The sequence below is a fragment of the Aythya fuligula genome, chromosome 8 (assembly GCF_009819795.1).
Source record: "Aythya fuligula isolate bAytFul2 chromosome 8, bAytFul2.pri, whole genome shotgun sequence".
Taxonomy (NCBI): domain Eukaryota; kingdom Metazoa; phylum Chordata; class Aves; order Anseriformes; family Anatidae; genus Aythya; species Aythya fuligula.
Genome location: NC_045566.1, coordinates 16783003 through 16804492, shown reverse-complemented (window position 1 = coordinate 16804492; position 21490 = coordinate 16783003). Strand labels below are relative to the sequence as shown.

General features: G+C 40.7%; 1 protein-coding gene across 3 annotated transcripts in view; it reads left to right on the top strand.

Annotated features, from left to right (window-relative positions):
- EDEM3 (ER degradation enhancing alpha-mannosidase like protein 3) overlaps positions 1-16067 on the top strand; it is a 32786-nt gene extending 16719 nt beyond the window's left edge. Inside the window, exons 11-21 of one of the 3 annotated variants that reach the window (XM_032192029.1) lie at positions 130-213; positions 1687-1770; positions 2305-2429; positions 2936-3101; positions 7254-7408; positions 8162-8315; positions 8914-9108; positions 9876-10041; positions 10533-10718; positions 11597-11644; positions 12282-16067. In XM_032192029.1, the coding sequence (XP_032047920.1) occupies positions 130-213; positions 1687-1770; positions 2305-2429; positions 2936-3101; positions 7254-7408; positions 8162-8315; positions 8914-9108; positions 9876-10041; positions 10533-10718; positions 11597-11644; positions 12282-12685 (1767 nt within the window). In that variant the 3' untranslated portion in view covers positions 12686-16067. The remainder of the gene's footprint in view (positions 1-129; positions 214-1686; positions 1771-2304; positions 2430-2935; positions 3102-7253; positions 7409-8161; positions 8316-8913; positions 9109-9875; positions 10042-10532; positions 10719-11596; positions 11645-12281) is intronic. The other 2 variants (XM_032192030.1, XM_032192031.1) reach the window with 2 other exon arrangements.
- The last annotated feature ends 5423 nt before the right edge of the window (positions 16068-21490 follow it).

Genomic DNA, 21490 nt, shown 5'->3' with positions numbered 1-21490 from the left:
AGGGTAATACAATGTGTATCTGCTGGGAATGTAGAAATTCGTGTGTGGCTTTACACAGCAAGCGTGCCTAACTTTGAATATTATTTGCACGTGTGGTAAGTTTATGTTAATTTTATTATTGAATTTTAGGTGTTGAAGGGTGATATTCGACCTGCTATTGAAACTCATGAAATGCTGTATCAGGTTATAAAAAAGCATAACTTTCTTCCTGAGGTAAGGTAGTTGTTTGGTTTTTTTTATCATGTAAATTGATTCTTACCTTACATTGAGCAGTATCAGACATACATTTGAAAAAATAGTAGGTTACGTGTCATTAAAACCAAAGGCACACTTCTACAGCATTCTTACGCAGTTTACAGTTCTACATGTATGACAATAGGGATACTAAATATTTTTCCTTCAGTTAGGCTGTAGTTAGTACAGTAATAATAATTAACAGTTGCTTAGACTTTTTATTTCAGCCTTTCAAAATTGATTTTGACTTATTTCAATATGCAAAGCTTATATAAACACATGTGGTTGTAGCTGCTTAGTAACATAATAGCATTAATGCTAAAAATCAGTCATCTTCATTAACCCAAGACAGGAAAATGAAGGCTGACTGTTCAGAGAATGTTCTGAAATCTCGTATAATGTTCCTGAACGCAGGAACAAGAACTTGCCTGTAGATACTGCAGATGCAGTGTTTGAGCGAGTTAATTCTGCACAGAAAATCTTGCTTACCTGTTGAAGTATGTCATTCTGTGATGACCCAGAAGGTTTGAGAGAGCTTCTGACTCTTTTAGTAATTTTGACTTTCATCTGGTGCTAGTTTGTTTCTTTTAGAGGATATTTTAGTTAATGTTACTGTGGAAACAGACCAGAAAATGCTCTCCAGTCACTGGAATGGTTTTTTGAGTACTTTTGAAATGATATGACTTTCTTCCTTAAGCTTTTGTGTTGTTTTTTAGTGCTTTGTATTAACAAGGGGGATTTTGCAAGATCTGCTAGTGGAATTTAAGCCAATATTGTATCCCCTTTAGCAAAGACTTGGTTTAAACCCTAGCAGAGACAAGTAGTGTGTGTAAGTCATCACAGAAGCGACTTTTGCCAGTGCATGTTGAGAGTGAATATACAGAGTAGGAAATTTTTAGATAACTGACTTCTGGTCTCTGGTATTTCTTATGTCAAACAGCTGCTTACAATCTGTCAGTCTGAGATGACAATTTAATGCACCGAAAGTGTCAGGTGGTATGTATGTTTGCAGAAATGGTATTTCTTGAAGCTCTGGTTGGTCTCTCTGTAACAACCCTGCACCAAGCTACTGTGGATGGCTTGTAGCAGTGTGCTGGTGCAGGTGGGAGCAATGGGTGGCTGTGTGCTCCCTCCTGGGGCTGGAGCATGAATTCTCATCCGGGACCTTTTGTCTCCTGAAAGCCCTGCGGGGCTCCCCTCGTTGGCTGGATGATGTCAGGTCTTCTGTGCTGACACAGCTTAAATCTTTCTTGTACTCAATGTGCTACAGCACTGTTTTAGGTTTTGGTCTCAAGTGAACTAACTAAAAGGAGGTTCCTGTGGCCTCCTAAGATTGGCGTTGGGCATCAGTCCTCCACTGGTGTACTTCAGCTGTTGTAATATGGTTAACACAGAATTCGAAGTAAACCCATGTTTGTTTTTATCTTGCATGGTTTTTCTCTTCTTCCTCAGGCTTTCACAACAGACTTCAGAGTTCATTGGGCTCAGCATCCTTTAAGGCCTGAATTTGCTGAAAGTACTTATTTCTTGTATAAGGTAAGATCAGTTTCATTCCTCTTTTGGTTGCTTTTTCTTGCACCTAGAATGTAACTGAATTACAACACCAACACAAAATAAGTAGCCTATCCAGCTTATTTTATCTACTGGAACCAGTTCTGTATATAGACAGGACAGAAGTATTATTAGTATTAAAAATTGCTCTAGGAATTTTATATGCCTAGCATTAAAAAAAAAAAGTCATTAAGTGACAAAAGCCCGTATTTTTAAAGATATTTAGGATTTGCTGATCTCTTAGATCTTGTAGAGACTTAAGAACAAAAGCTACTTGTACCTTGCAGGGTAACACCAAATGTCTTGGGTGTCTGTAAATACTTTCATGTGCTTATCTGTGTTTCTGCAAAAGGTGACAGTGTTGTACCTCAGAGGTCCTGTTTGTAACTGGTTTGCTCCTATTGATAAATTAGGCCTTACTGGTATCTAATAAGGTACGAAAACAATATATTACAACAGAGCAATTAAAGCAGCTAATTGTGAAGTCTGTGTATGCCTGAAGGTTGTTGTTTTTAATAGGCTACTGGAGACCCTTATTATCTAGAAGTAGGAAAAACACTCATTGAAAACTTAAACAAGTATGCAAGAGTACCTTGTGGGTTTGCTGCGATGAAGGACGTTCGTACAGGAAGCCACGAAGACAGGTGAAAGCTTTTGCAGTATTTTTTTTCTATGAAATTGTATGGGGAAAATAAGTCTATTTACCCTGTTGATAAGATTGAATTAATTGACTTTTGAGTAGCTGTCTGTCTTAAGGTTGGTAACCAGTTCTGAAATTATCAATACTTGTCATAGTCTGTAAACTATTTCCATATTTTTACAGATTGTTTTACATAAGAATATTTTTAGTTTAATAACCTTTAATTTTATAGCACACTTTCATTAGATTCAGAGCAATAGACTAATGACTTTCAAACAAAATATACTTCAAATCTAGAAGTTTCAAAAAAATAAAATAAAATTTTGTTTTAGTGTAATGCTGCTTTGTATTGAATATGCTGAATTGTTTCGTTCCAAACGTTTTCTTCTAATGGAGTAAAGTTCAATAACAATAGTCATGAAGACTTCAGAGGTGGAGCAATATGAGTATTTCTTTTACTGACATTTTAGAACGATGCGTATCTTAAAGGGCATCTGTTTTTTTCCATAGAATGGACTCTTTCTTTCTGGCTGAAATGTTTAAATACCTTTACCTGCTGTTTGCTGATAAGGAAGACATGATTTTTGACATAGAAGATTATATATTCACTACAGAAGCTCATCTATTACCACTTTGGCTTTCCACTACAAACCAAACCATCTCTAAAAAAAATACAGTAAGTAACCTCAGGTTTAATGGTGCTGTAGATCAGTTCCTTTTTTGAGAGGAAGTGGAAGAAAAATCATAGTTCATAGTATGCTAGTTTTGACAGTCTGTTTTGTCTGAACCATTTCATCATATTAACAGTGACAGTCACATGCATCTGAATGTTTCTGTAATCAGATTCTGCATCACTCAGTCTTGAGAAAAAAGTTGTGGCTATTAGCGATATTTAAAAAGAATCATTCTCTGTCTCGGGTTGTATAAATCTTAAAATCACGTGCTTTGATATTTTTATCTTCACATTTATTTTCTCTTATTTTTCTACAACACTTACAACAACATTCTTAAGTCTTTTTGTTGCTTATTTTACTACACAGACCCTTTGCAGATTTTCAAAGATTCTTGAAACTTCTGCAAGGTTAATTTGACAAGATAGTTATAGCTTTTGAGATGTTTAATTGTTCTAGTTTGTGTGATATGCATCTGTTATGTAAATTTAGGACTATAAATGTGTTTATAAATTATCTTCACCTTCCAAAATACCTTATGTTACTACAGCTGTGTCTTGAAGCATAGAAACGCTTCTCTTATTTATGTTCAATAATGTGGTATAGTTTCTTTATAAATAAGTGTCATGAGGTTGATTTTGTTTGTTTGTTTCCTGATGGTGGATATCCTGCACTCTTTGAAGTGTTCTTTTCTGGAATATCATCTCTTGTCTTTGAGTTTAGGAAACATGGATTGTGAAGGAATTGCGAATGGATTTAAAAGGGACAGCATATATTACCAAACTTTTTCAACACCTGTGATGTAACTGTTTTTTTTGCTGCTTTTTTGTCGCTGGTGTGATCAGCATTTTTCAAATTATGCACGAAGTTCTTCAAAGGTTTTTAAAGATTGTTTTATATAATTTTCATTTCCAATATGAGAAGGTGATTACTTTTGAGATGCTCAAGATTCTCACAGGTGATGCTTTCGTGAAGTGCTCGCCTAAGTATGTAGTCTTCTTGAGAATATCAAATGTTCAGTAAAAAGCCAAAGAAAAGGACAGAGTAATTTATTTGAATGTAATTATCTTAAGCTTTAAGTCTGAATTACAAATGTGCTTAACGCAAATCTAAGAAAGTTTCCGTTTAGTATGTTATTGACAACATGCATGAAATGTACCCTTGGTGGGAGAGGATCAGGTCAGGGAATTCTTAAGCAAACCGAATATTCATAAAGTTCATGGGCCCTGATGGGATGTACCCACGAGCACTGAGGGAGCTGGTAGATGTGATTGCAAGGCCACTCTGTATAATCCTGGATTGATCCTGGCAACTGGGAAAACTGCACAAAGACTGGAGGAAAGCAATTGTCACTCTTGTCTTCCAGAGGGGCAGAAAGGAGGACCCAGGGAACTATATGCTGATCATGATCAGCCTCACTTTGAACCCTGAGGAGGTGATAGAACAGCTCATCCTGGAAACTATTTCCAGGCACATGAAGGAAAAAATCCTTGGGAGCCAGCATGGATTCACCAAGAGGAAGTCATGCTTGACCAACCTGATAAGCTTTTATAATGAAATCATCAATCTGATGAGGGTCAGGCTGAAATCACCAGCCTGAGGAGAGAGCAGTGGGTATTGTTTTCCTGGACTTAGTAAGGCTTTTGATACTGTCCCCCATAAGATCCTCATAGAGAAGCAGTTGAAGTATGGGCTAGATAAGCAGACCGGGATCAAAAATTGTCTGAGTGGCTGGACCTGGAGGGTGGTACAATCTAGTTGGAGGTCACTGCAAGCAGAGTACACCATGGGTCCAGTCCCGTTGAACGTTTTCATTAACGATCTGGATGATGGTTGGGGTGCATCCTCATCAAACCTGCAGATGATGTGAAACTGGGGAGAGTGTCTGACTCGCCAGGGGCTGTGCTACCATCCAGAGGGACCATAACAGGCTGGAAAGGTGAGCTGTCAAGAACCTTCTGAAGTTCAGCAAGGAGAACTGCAGTGTCCTGCACCTGGGGAGGAACAGCCCTAGGTACCAGGACGTGCTGTGGCCACCAAGCTGGAAGGTAGTGCTGCAGAAATGGACCTAGGGGTCCCAGCTGTGACACCAGGTTGAACGACTCAGCAGTGTACCCTTGCTGCCAAGCAAGCTAACAGTATCCTTGGCTGTATTAGGCAGAATATTGCCAGCAGGTTAAGAGAGGTGATCTTCTGCTCTGCACAGCACTGGTGAGGCTGCACCTGGAGTACCCTGCTCAGTTCCATGCAAGAGAGACTTGGACACTCTGTGAAGAGTCATATGTAGGGCCACCAAGATGATGAAGACTGTCCAGTGAGGAGACAGAGGTAGATGGGACTGCCCAGCGTACAGAAGAGGAGGCTCTGGGGGAGTTCATCCATAGAATCATACAATATCCCAAGTTGGAAGGGACCCATAAGGATCATTGAGTCCAACTCCAGGCACCACATAGGCCTACCCAGAAATTTAGACCATATGACCGAGAGCACAGTCCAAACTCTTCTTGAACTCTGACAGGCTTGGTGCTGTGTCTGTGTCCCTGGGGAGCCTGTTCCAGTGTGCAACCACCCTCTCAGTGAAGAACCTTTTCCTGATGCCCATGTCTCTAACTACCCACCGGGAGCTGTGGAGAGGATGGAGCCAGGCTGCTGCCAGCGGTGCCCAGAGGCAGGGCCCAGCCTGGAGCCCCTCAGGCAGCATATCAGGGCTGGGTGGGTGCCAGAGCCCTGTTACAGGCTGCCCACAGGGGCTGTGGAGACTCCTCCTTGGGGGGCTTCCAGAGCCACCTGGACGTGGGGCTGGGCACCAGCTGGGGGGGCCCTGCTGGCCTCAACAACTCTGTGAAAGGGCTAAAAGGCTGTGAAGCTGTGTCACTATTTAATGGAATTCAGCTGATGTGGAAAAAATGGATAGAAAAAATAAAGTGTGTAAACATATTTTTAATGTAAACACAGTGAGCTGAAATGTCTATGAGATAGTTGGTAGTAGCAAGCCAACATCCTGTTTGTATTTATTCTTGTAAACAGGAAAGGTCGTACTGTACTGTGCTGGAACACGCAATGTACTGTAGACCTTTCTGAAGTGATGTGACTACCATTGGTCACACCAAAAGCAAAGATACTTGAAAGTGTTGATTCAAGTAAGCTAATAGCCTTTTAGTGTTTTCTTTTTAATTTTTGGGAGCCTTTAAATAAATGTTTTTAATTAGCTAATACATTGTAAACAGTGTTGTTTTTTATGTAAATAAATACTACCTTAATTTTTATAGGTGGCAAAATTAACTTGCCAGTTATTCAATGTGTTACTTGCAAACAGTGCAAAGAATCAAAGTGGAGACTAAATATGGCTCCACTTTTTTCCACTGTACACACGCTCCACGTGATTTCATGTAATAAAACAGTGATTTGTGCAGATGTTAACTATCATCTTTTCTGAAAATATAGAATATTATAATTATATATAGGTACAGCCTTGCCCCTTCACAAGCTTACAAGTCAGTATAGTTACTGATGAGGAGAATCTTTTATTCATAAAGTTTCAAGAAGCCTCTGGTTTTCCTTTTATAATATTCTTTATAAACTTGTGTTTAACTTTACGATGTATGGCTATTGTGGTATTTTATGAATGAAGTTGATCTCCTACAATATTTTGTAGATTTTTTTTTGCCCAAAGGAAAGATGTGACATTATTAGTAACCTCAAATAAGAGTTGCTTAAAGCCTGCAGCTGCTTCAGACAGCATCAAGGCAATTACAAAGAAATTGTAATTACTTCCTCAAGTTGTCAAGCGTGTGAAGGCACGGGGACACTAGGTATGTTATGAGCAAGCTTGAGAAATACTGTGTGCTGGTAGACAATTAACTGTGCAAAACAGTTCTAGAAACTGAATGCAAGGTTGGCAAATTACAAATTGCAAACAATGTGTTTATGCCTAAAAAGGTGTTGTGGTGCATTGATTTCTTGTTATCATTGCGTGGTGAGGCACAGAAGAATTATGCATTTCTCACTTGTGGAAACTGTGTGGTTGTAGGACATTCATTCCATTCAACTGCTGCATGTCCTGAGCACACTGATGTCTTAGGGTAGGCCTGTTTGTTAATTTTATTATACAAATGTAACCTGAGTTTTTAATAAGTGATCTGTATCTTTCATTTTAGACTACAGAATACACAGAGCTGGATGACAGTAATTTTGACTGGACCTGTCCGAACACCCAGATCCTTTTCCCAAACGACCCAATGTTTGCTCAGAGTATTCGTGAACCTTTGAAAAATGTGGTGGATAAGAGCTGTCCTAGGGGTATTTCCAGAGCGTAAGATGAATATCTTCTGTCTTTTGTTACTGTAGGAATGTCAGGAATAGTGTCTGTTATGCGTGGGAGGAGAAATAGTAGGTCTACTTGGAGCTTCTTGACCTTGAGGTTGTAGTGGGAAAAATTAGTTTTGTCTGGCCTCATTGGCAATGCTTTGTTCATTTCCATCAGGAATTGGTGAATGTTTCATAGCAAAAGGAGTTTAATGAGCTATATACTCCAAATGGAAATTGTAGCCCACGTATTACAGGAGATACATCTTCTGAATTTGTAACATTAATTCCAGTGGTTTCTTGAACAGTTCTGCAACTCTTTTCTGTAGTAAGAAAAGAATATTGCTGTACATAATTTCAGATATTTTGAAGAGCTTAGGTCAGTCGGAAATTGAAGTTTATCCTTCTGACCATCTCTGATATTTGTGCTTCATGAGTAAAAGACTGAGTAGCAATTGTTAAGGGAAATGTTCTGAATCAGTCTTACAATTACACAGACTACTTAGAAATGAGAGGCAGCATATGATAGGTTCACATTATCAACACTTTTGTGTTCTTTGTCGCAGTACAAAATCATCAAGAATATAGGCAGCTTCTAAAAAAGGCTGAGAAGTTCTCTGTTGAAATGTGTGCTCAACTTTATTCCAAAAAATTGTTATCTTGTGGTGGTAGGAATAACCTGTGGAAGCTGTCAGAGTTATGTTTCAAGAATAATCTTTTTTCTTTTTATAAAGCTTTGATTTCTAATATCTTTTGTCAGAGAGGAGAGTTTGGGAAGTGGACCAAAACCACCATTGAGAGCCAGAGATTTCATGGCTAGTAACCCTGAGCATTTGGAGATACTGAAGAAGATGGGAGTCAGTTTGATTCATCTCAAAGATGGAAGAGTACAATTAGTACAGCATGCAGTGCAAGTAAGACCCAACAGTACCTCTTTTGAAAACTTCTAGTAAAATCGTACTAGCTATGATATTTAGCATTTTGAGGTTCAGGAGGGACAGTGACTGGAAAGGGGAGGGAGCGCATGAGGTGGATGTGCAGCTGTATTTAGCAGGTTTATATGTTGTCAATATTTTGTCAGTAACACTTTTAGCTAATCTTCCATTAAATTAGATGGAGGCTTTTCATGTCCAGGTAATGCAGTTAATAGGGTCTCATCTGAAAATACTAAGTTCTCAATGTGAGATATTTCTATTCATTTAGGAGTTCTAATTATTTACAGATTTTTAGTCTGCAGTGTGGTGAAATTGCTAAAAAGTTAAATTCCGCTTTTGAAATGGTGAATGAGTGCCAAGAGCAGTCCACTCTGTATCTTACAATCTTTGTAACATTGAATGTTTGCCAACAGTATTGTTTTGTGAGGAAACTGATATAAAAACAGAGCATTATTCTGAACCATTAAAGTACTAATATATGTGATGTAAATGGTGGCCCAAGCAAAGCTAACTTCATTTTTTTCTCCAAGTTTGTCAAACATTAAAGATGAAACTTTATTATTTCTTTACTCTCTAGGCAGCAAGTTCACTTGATGCTGAAGATGGCTTACGGTTCATGCAGGAAATGATTGAACTCTCCAGTCAGCAACAGAAAGAGCAACAGCTACCTCCTCGTGCTGTTCAGATTGTTTCCCATCCATTCTTTGGCAGGGTGGTCTTGACTGCGGGACCAGCACAATTTGGGATGGATTTATCCAAACACAAATCAGGGGTGTGTAAGATGTATCTGGGATCTGTTCTTAGCTTTCTGTTACTTTCCATATTGCTGAAGCCTAAATTTTGTAATATTGATACTGTTTCAGGGTAGCTAGGTAGTGTGATTAATTAATTACAGGGGTTAAAATGACACAGGTGCAGCGAGACAGAACACAGTCTTCTTAGATGAGTGGCTTATTGGTCTGTAGCCCATGCTCTGATCTTGAGTCATCAGTCATGACTGAGGACTTAATATACATACATAGTGACTTTGAAACAAATTCATATAATTCATGGTGCATTTCTCAAGAGGTGTTCAGTAATAAGGGATGGTTTTCCTACTATGTCAGCTGGGAATTCACAGAAGCCCTTTTAGAGTTGGCTATTGTTTTGTAAGCTTTCATAAAGGCCTGTATCTAGATGGAAGAAGAAAATATCAGAGGCAGTGGTTCATATTAGAAGCAGCAAGAAAACTGCATGACTTTGTTGGGCAAGATACAGCCCAACAGTTAAGTCCCAGACTGCCAGTTCACAGAGGATAATTTTCCAGAGACCTGTTCACTGGTACAGACAAAATATGAATAGAAGAATTAGGTTTTCACATGGTAATTCTTTGCTGGTTCAAGGTCCAGGGTGTAAAGATTACCTGTGCTGACAGAAGATACTAAATGCATTATATTAACTGATAGAAACAAAACTAAAATGCTCAGGAATCTTTTGCAAGCTTGAACATACTGCTCTAATTCTCTCTTGCTTTGGTTTTGGTTTTGTTTTTCCACACAGACAAGAGGATTTGTTGTGACCATTAAGCCATATAATGGTTGTTCAGAGATCACTAATTCTGAGGCAGTGAAAGAAAAAATTGCCTTGATGCAAAGAGGCCAATGTATGTTTGCTGAAAAAGCACGAAACATTCAAAAAGCTGGAGCAATAGGAGGCATTGTTATTGGTAAATAGGATTTTAATTCACTTGTATAAATGTAACCTGTATTTTACGGATTTGATTATATTGGAAAGCTGACAAGAAGCTGCTAAGCTCACTGAAATGATGGTATTCTAACACAAGTTATACTTTCAGAAGACAAAGAAACATTTTGCTTATGTATGTCTGTGCATGAAGTGTAACCAAACAAAGCATAGTGGGTGATTTGTCTCTGGTTTTACAGAGTAAAGTTGTTATTTTAAGGATCACTGAGTATTGGAATAATGCTATCTAGTAACTATTGAGGCAGACTTAAGGTACAAAGTAAATGAAAAGATTGTAAGGTGTACAAGTACACAAGTTTTTTTCTTTTTGCACCTGATTTACTATTATCTGCAAGCAGTCCTTAACTGACTGGACAGTAGAAAGCTGCTCAAAAAGTCTGCTGAAGTTTGAAGTTGTAGTCTGTTTATCTAACAGAATGGTTTGCTAACTTTTTCTTTTGTGTGTCTGGCTAGATGACAATGAAGGAAGCAGCAGTGACACAGCTCCTCTCTTCCAAATGGCTGGTGATGGAAAGAATACAGATGATATCACAATCCCCATGCTCTTCCTCTTCAACAAGGAAGGAAATATTATACTGGATGCAATCCGGGAATACGAGGCAGTGGAGGTGCTCCTTTCTGACAAAGCAAAAGACAGAGGTAAGTTGAAAGGTGGTTTTATACAGGAGTAACTTCTATCTGTGCTATGGCATGATGTGAAATGTCCAAGAGTGATTTCTGTTGCTACCCAGAGGTGCAATATTAAAGGCGCAAAGGTTATTTGGTAATGTTAGTTTTCTGCTTGACCTTAGTATTAGTTGTATTATATGAAAGCCATTATTTGAGAGCCTCCCTCCCTGCACCCCCAAGTTAACATTAACATCCAGAAATGCTGTTTGTAAGTTAGATGACAGTTTAACTGATGAGACAATAATGAGACAATACAGTCCTTTGGATTCCTTTTGAACCCTTTTTGTCATGATACGCTTTGAAGTAGTATCAGAAATAGCACAAGCGTTTTCAGTGCCCTACACTGTAAGTGTAGCTCCCCAGTGACATTCTTGGTACCCAGAAGGAAAGACAGCTATTATAACTGCTTTGCCTGTCAAAGGAAAAGTGGTTATCATGTGAAAGAAATAAGGTTGCTGACCTCAGGTGCTTTTCAGTTTTTCCATTTATAATACAATAAAATTGCAAGCTAGTACTTATCAAATTAAAACGTTTGTGTATGGCAGAAATTTCTAGGTTTTCCTTTTTGCAAGCTTTCCTGGTAGCATTGCTTTATCTGAGCAGAGTATGAGAAGAATTAGTATCTCTAGTAAACCAATGACAGCATTTATTTTCTGCCCATTTGCAAAGGTGATATTCTTAAAGCTCTAATACTATTTTTTAATGGCTGCTTATAAATTCTTCTTGTCTGTAACTATGGTTAAGTTGGTCTAACAAACTACTAAACACAGAAGATAGTTCTGCATTTGAGAATTTGTAATGCATGTGTGTTTCTTCCCTCCTCCTTGTGCTTTCATTTGGAATCCCAGCAACAATCTTTAAAGGTAAAACGATTCCAAACTACATTATTGATAGCAGTAAGTATCCTGTATTAAAAATGGCATATACAGTTAAACTCCCTAGAGGTCTTGAAACAATAGCATCTTGTACACTAGTTACAAGAAATTTGTGTGGTTAAATTCAGACAGCTGCTGGAAATTTATAAGCTAAATCAGTGCTAGACACAAGTGTTGTTTTGAGTGGAACTATGAGGAGGGAGGCTTCGACTCTCTTTAATTCATAGGTTAGTAAGCTGGTATAACTCTGCATCTCCCAGTTCCTCACATGTGGCATCGTGGTGGATCTGGGAGTGCTTTAAAACCCATCATTAAAGTTCAGTGCACACAGTAGATGCTGAAGTGTTTGCTGGTCTGAAACGGAACTATGAAGTGCTAGTCTAGGCAATGAGCACTGGCCCAGAAATCACGATTCAGGTTTTGGAAACCAAAACTAATCTCACTAGACTGCTTGCCCTTTCTAATGATTAAATATTTTCCCTCACTTCCCTCTTTAAAATACATTCCTTAGTAGCATGAAGTTTTCATATCAACTGAAAGTTTGTGCTTCCTTAAGTAATAAAGTCAAAGGAAGTGATCTTGCTTTTGAATTATATGATAAAATGCTACTTTTCTGTTTCTTTCAAAATACCTTTTTCTTTCTCTTCCCCTCTCAAAGACTTGGAAATGGAGAATATGGACCAGAAACTATCTGAAAATGATTCACATAAACAAAATTCTGAAGAAGCTTCTTCAGCATCTCAGGATGTTGCAGCGGTCAGTGAGGAACCGGAAGGAGAAAGCTCCGATGTTACTGACCCTGATTCTTTGTCTCCTGCTCATGCAGACAGTGACAGCGTTTCTATTTCAGATCAGGACTCCTACACCCCTGGAACTGATGAGGCTAGTACTCCAGAGCCAGCATGTATGCAAGGGGATAACCAGCCTCAGGAACAAAAAACCGAGACAGAGTCAAACTCCAAAGTTAACTGGGATAATAAAGTCCAACCTATGGAATCCATATTAGCAGACTGGAATGAAGATATAGAAGCATTTGAAATGATGGAAAAGGATGAACTATGACTTGTAATAATGACTTGTTAGTAAACAAATGGAGAACTCTTTGGGTAGAAGTGAGGCCCTGATATCTGAGAACTAGAAAACATTCAGTATTGTGATGAGCAACCAGGTGTCACCTGGAAATTATCATATAAATCCAGCACACACTCTTGTTTTGATTTTTTCCTGTTTAAAAATGGGAATGTGCAATTGAAGCATTCATATGGCTCCACTGCGTGGTGCTGTTACCCTGGGAGGCTCGTCAGGGAATGAGCCCATCTTCTGCCTTCCAGGTGCCAAGGAGTCACACTCTTTGGCCTCTGGAAAGCAAAAGTTAAAGCAGTGGGGCTAACATACCACAGTAACGGTTTGGGCAGGAGCACTTGCCATAGGCCAGCTGCTGTTCTGGTTGGAGTGAAGGTGCGTTTCCACTGATCTCTACTCAGTTGAAAGCCTTCATCGCTAGCAGCGGGTGAAATCATTTCTGGTTGTTATCTTTAAGACACTGGTAGAAGCAGTTTGATTTTGTTCTGACATATCATACTGAGACACAGTAGTGTTGCTCATCGCTTCTTCCATCTGTTACCATGAAGAATGACCAAGATGACTTGGGAGTTTTTCCTTCTGCTTTACTCTCAACTAGCGAAACTATAAACTGAAGGCAGTGTGTGCTTTGTGAGCAGGTTCCATCAGGGAAAAAAAGACAGCCCTGCTCATTGGGATCTAACAGGTAAGGGTTCGAAGTGTGCTATGAAAAAAGCTATGTTTGAGGTGGAGGTAAGGTGGATGGGGCAGATGTTTGAGTACAGGCATTTCCTTTGGCCTTCCAGGTTGAAAAACCCAATCTACCCTGAGACAGTTTAAACTGGCAATAGTCTCTGAAAGGATACTAAACAGAATTAGATCAGCTATAACAAAAACTTCCTTTTTTTCTACAGTTTTTATTCTAACAGCTTGACTTCATTGTCATTTTTATATGCAACTTCGATATGTGTGATACTTAAGGCAATGAGGCCAGTACCAGTGGTGAAGTGCAACAGTTCTGGCTGTTGGGTCCATAGTTCAAAGTACAGTGGTGTGAATTGTGAGAATGACTGGTGTGTTACTCTGGGCTTTGGGAGTTTGTTACAGATAAGTGTGGGTCTTAATTTGTTATCCCTATTATGAAAAGCGTTATTTAAATAAAAATGGGGATGCTTAAACAGCTGAGATGTTTTGACTGCGTCCAAAGAAACTGCCAAAAGCTAATTAAGTTGATTTAGATAAACTGCTTGTTAGAAAATCATGGCTCAAAGAATTGTTTTATATCAAAGAATAAATTAACACTGCCTGTATGCTGCACCAGGCTAGAAATGAAGTTTATATTAACCTTTACAATGGATTTTTTTTTAAATGCCCAAATCTGAAGTGCGCGTTTCATTTAGTTGGTGAAATTACACGTGCTGAATATGCAACTGTTAATTAGTACAGCCATACTGTATTTATTTATGTATACTCGTGTACAGTATGAATGGAGAAATCCCAGGCAAATGTTGTATACATGTATACTTGACACTTGCTTTCAACAGGTTCGAGATGTACAGGCACCTTTTGAGAGCATGACAGTCAGCTGGAATACTATCTGTAAATTGAACAATAACTTTAAATTACTAGAGTAGGAGGTAATTTGGAGGAGGAAATGAAGCAGTAGCAGAGTAGTGAATAAGTGTCCTTTTAAAATAAATTAGCTTTCAAATGTAGTTATTCCTTTGCACAGCTAACTGTATGGAGGCTTGAACTGAGTGAGCAGGGCTTGCAGCAGCTGAGTTGTTTTTTGTTTTTTTTTTTTTATGTGGGTATCTTCATATAGGGAGTTTGACCATGGGAGCCTGTTAAGTGTCCTTTGTTACTCAGAGCCCCGCTCTGCGCCAGACGCAGCGCTCCCCTGGCAGTGCTGGGGCTCGACATCACATGGCCCAGGGCAGGCGGCTCTGGCACCGAGACCACCTGGTGCCGGTCCTCCTTCAGTCTGCCAGTGCTAGGTGCCACAAAGGAGCACTTGAGTTCTCGTGCTCTTTGGTGTGGACTATGTCCTCATTAGTTATTTTGGTGAAAATAAAATTATTTTTTCATAGGCGTAGAGGTCCTCTAGTCATTATGTTAAGACTGCCAATATTGCAACTGAAGCTTATCTTTTTTTTTTTTTTTTTAACCTGCAGTAAATTTAGGTGTAGTTGTAAAATTTTACTAAAAGATGAACTTCTCCTTGCCACCACAAGCTTGTGGTTAATCACAGATGTGGATGAAGCAGTTAAGGAAGGAAACATCTCTTGTTTTCAAGGGATTCTGCGTAATCCTGGAGCTCAGTATGGGTTTGAAGCATGGGTTTGGTGGTGGCCTACCTCAGATAACTGTTGCCCCCTTCCTTCTGGATTGATTTTCATCGTTGTTTAAGTTCGTTTTAGTTTCACTTGGAAATGATCATGAGAGCCATAGCCATGTTTCACAGGTGGGGTTCATGCTTGGTTTACAGAACTGAATTGGGTAAAGTTGTTGGCCTTTTGGGAAAGATGAGTAAATTGGGGGGAGGAAGGGGGACAGTTTTATTCAGGTTATTTTTACTTTGTTTCCTTATGAGGAAATAAGCTGTATTAAACCTTTTCGTATCATGCTGAAAGTAGTTCAATTTCCTGTCACTGTCATCTTAAAAAGCAAAAAGAATGTATTAATCTTTTTTTAAATCTTTTGGAGATGGGAAGTAAGTGTTCTTTCCAAATTTTTAATTCTGCTCCATGTGGAATATTGTTTGTGCATCACTAATGGATTATTTGTCTGGTATTGTACGTTAATTTGTATAGTATTGAATACTGAAGAATTCAGGAATCTGAGATGGAACTAGCACTTGCTCCATGCCATGTAATTCAGATTAGCCAATTAATTTCTCATTTGATATTAGAGGAATATTCTCAATTGTTTACATTTATTGTTTGTTAATGAAGTTCTAAAACAAGCCCAGCTTTGTTTCTCCTCCTCCTGCCAGCATACCCGAAGGCGTTAGCATCAGTCATGAGTATGTTGAGAAGTTGAAAATGGGTCATCTTATGCAAAAGGCATCACTCAGAACATAGGAAAAAAAAAAAAACATTCTGTGAATGAAATATTGTATGTTCAGATTTTATAAGATTTTTTTTTAGCCAGCCCAATTTACAGCCGTATATTTTCTTATGAAAGATGTCTAATAACAGGTGCTGTAACACTATTGTTGGGTTTTACTGTCTGGTGGTAAATGTATACAATATTTCTAAGGGCAACTATGTACTGTGATGTAAAAGTCTGGGCTAAAGTGTATATAATCTGTGTACATAATTGTGTACTTATTATAATTGCTGATTGTAAAGATTTAATAAAATGTAAATATTCTGGTCAAGCTGTTCCCAATGACGCTAGCTTCTGAATGGCCTGGCCAGCTGTGTTTACCTTGATTTTTTTTAATTATCCTTTTTAGAAAAGCCTGTGGTAGGGACACCATTGCTGCTTGGGTTCTTCATTAATAATGCCCCTTAATGAGGGGCTGGTGCTGACTCCTGGCATGGACAGGGCCAGATGGGGCATAGGGAGGGTGGGATGGAGGAAGCAGCAGGCACCTCACCCTGCCAGGAACTTGGAAAGGGGCTGGTGTGTCATGAGGGTGGCCAAGCACAGGGACAGGTCCATGGCACTGTTATGTATAAATGATACATCAACTTCTATACTTTAAATTTGTTGTTCAGAGGGTCTGGTCTGCTAAGTCTCAAAGGAGAGATTTTTCCGTTGCTGTTCTGTGACACCTCAGGGTCCGGAGGAGGGTGAAGGTAGTGAAGGGCCTAGAGGGGAAGACACATGAGGAGCGGCTGAGGTCACTTGGCCTGTTCAGCCTGGAGAAGAGGAAGCTGAGGGGAGACCTCATGTTGGCCTACAGCTTTGTCATGAGGGGGAAGAGAGGGGCAGGTGCTGATCTATTTAGCGACCAGTGACAGGACCCAAGGGAATGGAATCAAGCTGTGAAGAGGGGAGCTTCAGGCTGGATATCAGGAAAAGTTTCTTCACCAAGGAGGTAGTCACACACTGGAACAGACTCCCCAGTCACTGCACCAAGCCTGTCGGAGTTTAAGAAGGGTTTGGACTGTGCTCTCAGTCTTATGGTCTGAATTCTTGGGTAGACCTGTGTGGTGCCAGGAGTTGGGCCCAACTCAGGATGTTCTATGATTCTATGACCTCTGCTCTTGTGAGGCTTTGCATCAGGACTTCAGGCCTCAGAGCGTTTCAGAGCAAGGCACCTTCTGCCTTCCTCATCCTTTGAAGGCTCCTTAGAGCAGGGTGTTCAAAAAGCGTTTTGGTTTAATTCCCCTTGTCCCACAGTTATCCTCCTTGGGGGCGCACATGGCAGGGCTGCATGGAGAAGGAGGTGGGGAGAAGCCTGCACTGGAGGAAGGTAAGTGTAGAAGGAGAAAGGGTCTGAAAACCAAGGAATGAGGGGAATTAAGGGAAATTGGTTTGTAAAGTGAGGAGTTGCCTTTCCAGGGCTGGTGGTGGTTGCACAGGAAATGCTGCAATGGGGACAGCACAGGGGTATTTGGGGTCAGCACACCAAGGGCACAGGTGTGCAGAGGCAGAGAAAGCCATGAGGAAGGCTTTTCACAATCCCATTCTTTGAAGCAACTTATCACCTACTTAATGAAATGACATGACCAGTGCTAGTCTCTCTTCTGATGTGTGCTAAGTAAGAGAAAATGTAGCAGGGGTAAGGCTAGAGCTGTGAAGTGATGCTGATATCCCTCCTGCACACCCCAGAGTAAAATCAGCTTTAATAATTACTTTATGGCAGTGTTTGTACTGGTGGGATGTAATGTGCAGGTCTGTAATTGGCTTCTCATGGGACTTTCTCAGGCACGAGAGATTCAGTGTTGCCAACCAATTTTTACATTTCAACTTTTCACATCACCCAGCTCTGGGGGAACTTGGTGGCTCTGCCAAAAAATTCATAGCTACTGCTCATCCTAAAAAAACATCATTCACAGTGGCCAGAAGGTGCCTGGACTAGGAGTCCTGCTTTCTTTCTAAGTGCTCCATAAAAAGATAGTATTAATCAACATTTCTAGCATATAAAAAAGGTACCATTTGTCTGGGACTTTAAAACACCAGCACCAAGTGAGTCCATCTTTAGCAATCAAGTCCATCTTTAGCAGGTGCAGGGGAGGAGGGATGGGTGCTGAGCACCAGCCCTTGCAGCTGGGCAGCACCAGGACCATCCCGATCCCCTTCAGAACCCCACTGGCTGCGAAACCTGGACAGACCTGAGGGCAGCAGTGCAAGTCTGAGAATGAGAGGAAATGCAGAAAAATGGTGTCACCGTTCCTTAAAAACCCTACCCAGCTATTTCTCTGCCTTCAGGACCTTTACTGGGTTCAGCCATCACCTTTGTTTTGCTCCAGGCTATGAGTGCTGGGGTTTGTGCTCCAGCAGAGATGAAACACTGAGAAATTCAGAGATGGATGTGCTGAACTTGATGTGTTTAACGATTTCCTCTATGGACCTCTTCCGTGGTAATGATGGAGTAAATGTTGATGGTTTATGTACGTGCATCATCCCTGCTTACATAGCAAAAGCCACTTTCTCTGCTCCTCACATTCCAAAGAAAATTTGTGAACAAGTCTTAGCAAGGCATAAAGGAAAAAAAAAGGAACAGGATCTGCAGGAAATGTGAAAAAGGAATTTCCCACAAGTGATGGCTTCCACGGCTGTTTTATGTAACGAAGCACGTGGCTCTCATGTTTATTTTAAGGCTCGACACAGGCAAGCTGATTGCCAGCCAGAGAGCATCTCTGTTAAATGATGTCAATCTTCACTGCACCAGCATTACAGCATCATAAAAAATTACATAGCTGCTATTTTGGGTAGCAGCTCTCTCCGACTCAGTGAATAAATACGTCTCCATATGACTCACTCTGGGGGTTTATTAATAGACACAAACTCAGAATGCCAAAACCCGAGAATATCTCTCTGTTCCCACACCTATCTTTCTAGTTCCTTGCAGCACTTGAGAACTTTTTGTCTCAGGATTATTATTATTATTTGTAGAGAAAGAAGGAACACATTTCCTGCCTTCTGAAGGCTGGGGGGGAGCCCACAGCAATGCAGGGAGCTTGGTGCCTCAGCCCCATGCCTGCAGGGCAGCGTGCACCACCCACACTGCATGCTGAGCTAATGCCTGTCAGGAAAAGCCACCTCTCCAGCGGGACATTAAGGTGAGGTGCTGCTCTCTTCAAATCCTGAAATGAAAGCTTGAGTCTCCTTCTGTGCCTGATTTGAGCAGAAAGCATTTAGGATTGCAGGGCAGCACTTTGCTGTGCAGCAGCCCACGAGCAGCAGCCGCCTGATACAGGCTTAGCTTTGGAGCTTGCAGCCCTAGAGAGAGCTTGCACATTCAAATGGCTTTTCAGCAATTGGGGTGAAGCTCATCAGTGGGGGTCTCCCACACGGTAGGATGCATCATCCCAGCCCCACCACGTTGAATGGCCATGCTCCAAGGGCGTTGTCTTTGACAGCACTGGCAACCCTTAAAAAAAAAAAAAAAAAAAAAAAAAAGACAGGTTTTTAGTCCCTAAAAGATTCTGTCAGCATTCACATCCCTGCTAGGGATGCAGGGAGTGCATCCATGCAGGTATCTTGTGCTGGCCTTTACAAAGCACGTAACAGGTTCCCAGTTCCATGCTTGTTTCTGATGATGCTGAAGAAGAGGAAAATGCTGATGATGACTGTGCCAATATCAAGATCAAAGAGAGTATGTACCTGTTTGGTGGGTAGAGGTATGCACCATTTTTTTAATAATAAAAAAAAAAAGAAAAAGAAAAAAAAGAGGACTTTAAAAAAAAAATTCTACCACAGAATCACAGAATGGCCAAGGTTGGAAGGGACCTCTGCAGATCAGCTGGTCCATCCACCTGCAGAGCAGGATCACCTAGAGCACATTGAGCAGGATGGCATCTGGGGGGGGGGGGGTTGAGTACCTGGAGAAGGAGACTGCACAACCCTCCTCTCCGCTCTGTCACCCCTCTCACAGTAAAGAAGTGCCCCCTCATATTGAACCTCCTATGCTTCAGTTTGTGCCCATTGCCTCTCGTCCTGTCACTGGGCACAACCGAAAAGGGACTGATTCCATTCTCTCAACGCCTTCCCCTCAGGTATTTATATACATTAATGAGGTCTCCTCTCAGCCTTCTCTTGTCCAGGCTAAACAGGCCCAGCTCTCTCAGCCTGTCCTTGTACAACAGGTGCTCCAGGCCTCTGATCATCTTAGGAGCTCTCCTCTGACCTCACTCTGGTACTTCTACGTCCGACTTTTATTTTACCATATTCCACATTTTAAAGTTTCCCTAAGCTGGGATTCAGCTCCCTTCACTGAAAACTCTGCCTGAAGCAGCACAATAACATATATGAATGTTTTCACTCTGCACCTACCCAACTTCTTAGGTAATGTTTGACCTCCAGGTCTCCTCCCCAACAGCAAAGCGAACAGCCTGTCTCTCTGAAACACCCCTACGCCTCATCTCCCCCCAACGCACTGCCACAGGGCCTTCTTGCTGCACATACACTTGCGTTCACACAACTCAGTAGATAGCATTGGCTTAACAGGTTAAATGGCTCTATAGCACCAAGACCCCAGGAGCCCTACCTAAGGATGATTTGATGGGAGGAAGGCAGTGAAAAATCATCTCCACTGAGGTCAAGATCTCCAGGAAAGCTGCATTGCCAAAGCTGCTGCCAAAATGGAGCAAAGATTCAGGATCTGGCCAGCAATCTTTGACCATTAACAAGTTAAAGATGCATGTGGTGAAATCTGCCAATGAGGACCCTGATGCTGAGCATCTACATGGAAAACTACTGACACTACGGAGCACTTGAGTTGGCCCTGTCCTGTGAGGGACCACTCAGCTCAAACTGAGGTTGACATGTCCTCCCTACCACGCTGCCTCATCTGTGGCCAAAAGCAAAAGGAAAGCCCAGTGTGGGGAAGGAAGCATAAGCAAACTATGGTTTTTGACAGGCTCTAGGTGTGGGACAGCACTAATGGCATTACCAGGGGGAACTCACACAAAATCTTTTGCTGTGGACTGCCCAAACCCACTCAGAGTGAATGATGGAGGAAATTCTTTAGAGACGAAACTCCCTAATATTTATGAGATTTTCAGAAGTCAGAAGGGATCATTGAGGGACTCGGTTGAAAAACTTTAAGAGAATCTGGTTTGCAAAAGGCCCTGAGAACTAGGCCAGTGAAAAATGGAGTATTTTAAAAGGTTTTGGATTGCGTGCCCAAAGCTGACATCTGTCACATCAGAAATGACACTGTAAATGCAGTCTCTGGTCTGTTTGACATACACAGTCCCACACAGTGCACTGACATCAACACACTACTGAAACCTACATCCTGAAGATTCACTGCTTGGGATGCAGGGCAGACCTGGCACTCACATGGTATCGTAGTGTGGAGAATAAACATCAGCACAGGTAACAATCTCTTCTTGAAGAATAAATACAAAAAGTGTCTTTTTTCCTTGAGTGTTTTTTTTTTTTTTTTTTTTTACTCATGACAGTATTTGTTAAAAATATTACATCTGCTTTTGAGAAGATAGCATCCTCTCTGTATAATATGGAAAAATAAACTCTACAGGACATGCAACAGACACCCCCAATTGACACAGAGCTGCTTTAAAAGATCAGATCCACAGAGTCAGAAATGTGAAGAGTTGGTTTTGCCTTCCCTGTTCCCAGGCTCTTAGAACAGTGTGTTGCATGAATGGTAAAAGACAAGAA